Source organism: Dipodomys merriami, unplaced genomic scaffold, assembly GCF_024711535.1.
Source record: "Dipodomys merriami isolate MVZ:Mamm:240054 unplaced genomic scaffold, mDipMer1.0.p SCAF_84, whole genome shotgun sequence".
NCBI lineage: Eukaryota > Metazoa > Chordata > Mammalia > Rodentia > Heteromyidae > Dipodomys > Dipodomys merriami.
This window is the reverse complement of record NW_027206446.1, coordinates 4,398,020-4,403,457: the sequence shown is the minus strand read 5'-3', so window position 1 is coordinate 4,403,457 and position 5,438 is coordinate 4,398,020. Positions and strand designations below refer to the sequence as shown.

Genomic DNA, 5,438 nt, shown 5'->3' with positions numbered 1-5,438 from the left:
AAAGCTACCAAATTATGAGTTGAGACCCCTTTATGCTATATTACAAGGAGACTCTGCTTTGGATTCTCCTAGACAGTTAACCAAAGAGGCAAGAGAGACTTTACATAAGATAGAAGAGAGATTACAAAATGCCTGCTTACAGAGAATACAGGAAGACAAGAGTATTACCCTGTGTATACTCCCTACCTTGTCTCAACCTACTGGGTTGTTGTGGCAAGAAGGCCCGTTGTTTTGGATTCACCCGAAAATACCACCGGCCAAGTCTATTGAATATTACCCTACTGCTGTGGCTGGTGTTGCACTCTCTGGAATTCAACAGTGCTTACAGTATTTTGGAATTGCCCTGTCTATCATTATAGTTCCTTACACCAGCCATCAAGTTCAAACTTTGTGTGCTACTATAGATGATTGGGCTATTTTACAATGTAGCTTTACTGGACAAATAGACAACCACTTTCCAAAACATCCCCTTTTGGGGTTTTTCAAGGAACACCCAATTATCTTTCCTAAGGTAACGACTTCTCAACCTATTGTAAGTGCCCCTAATGTATTTACTGATGGCTCAAAAACGGGATGTGGTGTATACATGGTTGAGGCACAACGACCGGTACAACACCAGTTTCAGCCCGGTGCTCCTCAGATGGTAGAGTTAAAAATTGTTATAAAAGTTTTTGAAGCATGCCCGTTTTCTTTTAATTTAATATCAGATTCTGCTTATGTTATTAATGCTCTCAAGGTTTTAGAGGTTGCCGGACCTATTAAGGGTTCCAGTCCGGTTGGTCCATTGTTTCAACAATTACAACAGTTGATTTGGCAGAGGAAATCATGCTTTTATCCCTTGCATATTCGGGCTCATACGGGCCTGCCAGGACCCCTGGGCAAAGGAAATGATGTAGTGGATCAATGGACCAGACAAGAATGGGTATTTATTAGCTCTGCCTTAGACAGAGCCAAAACATTTCATAAAACATTTCATGTTAATGCAAAAGCACTACAACAAAAATTTCAAATTTCTCGAGCCGATTCGAGACAGGTGATATTAGACTGTCCTCGATGTGTAATTTATCAGCATCCGCCTAGTGTTGGGGTTAATCCCCAGGGTTTGCTCCCGCTAAAAGTTTGGCAGATGGATGTGACTCACACCTCTGAGTTTGGACACCAAAAATATGTACATGTGTCTGTGGACACCTGTTCAGGTGTTTTTCTTTTTTGTTTTTTTCTTTTTTGGTCAGTCATGGGGCCTGAACTCTGGGCTTGAGTGCTATCCCTCAGCTCTTCAGCTCAAGGCGAGTGCTCTACTGCTTGAGCCACAGTGCCACTTCTGGCTTTCTAGTAGTTTATTGGAGATAAGAGTCTCGGACTTTTCTTGTCCGGGCTGGTTTGACCCATGATCCTTAGATCTCAGCCTCCTGAGTAGCGAGGATTACAGGCATGAGCCACCGGCGCCCAGATGATTTTGTTTTTTTAATGGTTTTAAGTAAGCAAAGCTCTCCATTGTGGGACAATGTGTATAATTAATATGTATAGTTTACTGTATCAGACAATGAAAAATAAAAAGAATGGAAAACCATGAGTAGAAAGATGTTATTTCTTGTCACCAAAGAGAGTATTGCTTGTGGCTAGAATCTTTGCTACTCAGCAATTCTGAGAACTGAGGATCACATTGAAAAATCAGGCTGGGGAGGAGAGTTCTTGAGACTATCATCTGTGGTAAACCTCCAAATAACCTGGAAGTTGAACTGTGGCTCTAGTAGTATACTGCTGACATGGAGCACAAAAGTTCAGGGACAGCCCTGGTGACAAAGCTGGCACAAACAAACAAGCCTATGAACAAGGACAAACAGATATAGATCATGTTCTGTGGGAAAGTTACAGGGTAAATTTCAACATCAAATACCATATGGCCTCCGTTGAGGGCAAGAGAACCCTTTCCACATCTCACACCTTTTGGAGTAAGTATTCTTAGTAGTTTACACCATAGTGATTGAGATATGATCAAATTTGCCTCGAGAATGCAGGCCACACTTCATTTGCTCTTCTACTGGAAATATTCAATTCCTGTCCACCCAGAAACACCAGAAATTTTAAAAAAAATGAAAGAAAGATTCACACTGGCATCTGGTAGATGCTGCCTGTAATTCTACTAGTCAAAGGCTAAGATCAGAGGATGGCAGTTAGAAGCTAGTCTAGCAGGAAAATCGGAGACACTTTCTTTAAAATTATTAAATTATTTTCTTAAGTTGAGGTACAGGACTACAGTTTCATGATTCAAGTAATGACTACGTTTCTTCTTGTACAGTGTCACCCCATCCTGCATTCCTTTCCAAATGACATCCCACTAAAGCCAAGAGAATTCTTTCTCTTTCTCCAATATTTGGGGATGAGAATTTTCCGTACTTAAAGCTGTGCTGGTTGAGATTTGGTCACATGTGTCTGAAGCATGCAGATGACAGTTCCTTCGCACTTCTATATGAAGAATTCACTTTGTGCTCACCTAGACACATGTCTCTTGCTTTTAATTTGATTCCGGAGACTGAGATCTGAGGATGTCAGTTAGAAACCAGCCAGGCAGGAATGCATGTGAGAATATTATCACCAAGAAACTTCTCACAAAAATTCTAGGATTCCTCGAATCCTGACTACTCAAGAAGTCTGAGATCTGAGGGTCACAGTTCACACACACACTGGGCCAGTAACAGGTGAGACATTTTTGGTTGTTTTTTTGGGGGGTCCGGTTGTGGGGCCTGAACTCTGGGCCTGGGCGCTGTACTAAGCTCTTCAGCTCAAGGCTAGCGCTCTACCGCTTGAGCCACAGCACCACTTCTGGCTTTTTTCTTTTTGCTTATGTGGTGCTGAGGAATCCAACCCAGGGCCTCATGCACACAAGGCAAATGTTCCACCAATAAGCCACCTTCCCAGCCCAGTGAGACGTTTTTGGATTCAGGATTTCTGTTATGGCTCAAGTGGTAGAGCACTGTCCTTGACTTAAAGTAACACATAAGCAGCCCCTAGGCCCTGGGTTTAAGTCCCAGTCCAGCACAAGATTTAAAAAAGGAAAAGGCAGCCAGGAAAGAAAGAAGGGAGGGAGGGAGAAAGGAAGGAAGGAAAGTAGAAAGGAAAGCAGGGAGGGAGGGGGGAAGGGAAGAAGGAAGGAAAGGAAAAGAAAATTTCTTAGAGATATGTTGGTGGATGCTATAACATTGGGCTGGCTAATATTCTTGGAATCATTACAGCCTCAGGATAGTGAAATATCTGTGAATGTTTCTCAACGGATTAACATGTAAGTGTGGGAAATGCTTGTTTGACTGTGTTATAAATTTTAAATGGAAGCCTCACCAACCCGGTCACACCTATAATCCTATCAGTCTGCTTAGAACCAATGCTTCAATTAATCCAGCAGACTGGGTGTGATGGGCGTGTCTCAGAAATCCCATCAGAGGCTGCTCTCTGATTGGTAGATATGTAAGGGCGAGTGTGGGTTTTAGTTATAAAGATGCCCAGAGACGAGAGGAGAGCAACAGAATCCTGGGGCCTGCAATCAGTGTCCAGCAGAGAGCCTGCACTGCTGGCTCAAATCTTGTGCACATCCCATCCATGAAGATGAGCCGCAGGACCCCAGCCTCGCTCCAGCATCTGGCCATGCAGAGTCTGCTGAGCAACCAGGCTCTGGCCATCGCTGCCCTGGAGGATCTACCGGTGTTGCTGTTCCCTTCACTGTTCGAGGAGGTCTATGCCAGGGCCCAAACAGAGATGCTGAAGGCCCTGGTGCAGGCCTGGCCCTTCTCCTGCCTCCCCCTGGGGGACCTGGCAGAGTCTCCAGACCTGGAAACCTTCAACACTGTCCTGGATGGGCTTGATCTGCTACTTGCCAAGAAGGAGCGCCCCAGTCGGTGAAAACTGCAAGTCCTCGACCTGCGGAATGATCACCCCAACATCTGGATACAGGGCTACCCTTCAATGGCCCGAATCTCTTATCCAGATGTCCTGAATAACAGGCCAACAGAGAGCAGTAGTTTGTTGATAACTGAAGAGCAGCCCTTGATTATACACAAGAACCTGACCATCAAAGATGGCTCCCAGAATGCTCTCCAAGCCTACCTGCTCCAGTGGGCCAGGGAGAAGCAAGAAAGAGTCCAACTGCGCTCGAGGAAGCTGCAGATTCATTCCAATTCCATCTACATAATCCAGAAGGCTCCATACCTGAGCCAGATGAAGAACCTTCGCATCCTCAAATTCTCCAGGATGAGTGCCAACTTCAACACTTCCAGACACAAGAATTTCTCATATTCCTGCAAATATGCTGTACATCTGGGACAGCTGCAGCATCTGCAGGAGCTGTATGTGCACAAAGTCTTCTTCCTTTATGGACAGCTGCCCACCATCCTCAGGAACCTCACCCTTTTGAAGACCTTGTCTCTGAGTTCGTGTCCACTGAAGGAGGCTGACTTGTGGTTCCTGTCCCAGTGTCCCTGCTCCAGGCAGCTCAAGCACCTGCGTCTGAGGAGTTTGCCCCTGGACAACTTCAGTCCTGAGCCCCTGAGAGCTCTACTGGAGCAGGCGGCCGGCACCCTGGAGACCCTGGCCCTGGAGGACTGTGCCATCACGGATCCCCAGCTCTTGGGCATGCTGCCTGCCCTGATCCAGTGCTCCCAGCTCCGCGTCTTCAGTTTCTATGGAAACCACATCTCCATGTCTGCCGTGCAGAGCCTTCTGAGCCACACGGCCAGGCTGCCTCATTTGAGACGAGGGCTCTACCCTGCCCCTCTGGAGAGCTACCCCCCTCAAGGCTGTAGGGTTGGGAACTTTGACTCTCAGAGATTTGCCCAGGTTCAGGCTAAGTTGGCACAGGCATTGAGAGACATGGGGACTACTCAGAAGGTCCAGATCTGTACCAATTTCTCTCATAGTCACAAAACATGCCAATTCTATACCCTGGGGCCCGAAGGCAACTGGGTGGTCACCATGGAGCATCTTCCTGGCCTTTCTGCTCTGCCTCTGTAGTCAGGTGCGTCCCTCCTGGGCTCTCTTCTGAGCACTCAGAAATGAAAGTTGGAGTCTGGAATTGGGTCTTAGTGGTAGAGTGCTTGCCTAGTATGCATGAAGCCCTGAGTTCATTTCCTCAGTCCCACTCAGAAAAAGCAAGAAGTGATGCTGTTTTTCAAGTTGCAGAGTACTAGCCTTGAGCAGAAGTAGCTCATGGATAGTGCCCTTGTCCTCAGACCAACTCCCAAGACTGGCAAAATAAAAATAAAAAAGAAATGAAGGCTTTGGTGTAAAAGCACTCTCCAGGGGGGCATAGACCCCAATAAGTCAGTGTGGGTGGAAGAGAGAGACCTGTTTCTGAGCTTTTCTTTTCAATCGTAGCTATGTTACTCCCGGAGATGCTGAGCACTTTTGGTCTACATGGGTACACATCCTCAGGAATCTGGAGTGAATTC

General features: G+C 46.2%; 1 protein-coding gene across 1 annotated transcript; it reads left to right on the top strand.

Annotated features, from left to right (window-relative positions):
• The first annotated feature begins 3,594 nt into the window (after positions 1 to 3,594).
• Positions 3,595 to 5,001, top strand: LOC138820033 (PRAME family member 12-like). The gene is made up of 2 exons (XM_070011673.1): positions 3,595 to 3,886; positions 3,980 to 5,001. Exons 1-2 carry the CDS (start codon positions 3,595 to 3,597, stop codon positions 4,999 to 5,001), a joined length of 1,314 nt encoding a protein of 437 aa, XP_069867774.1.
• Positions 5,002 to 5,438: the final 437 nt, after the last annotated feature.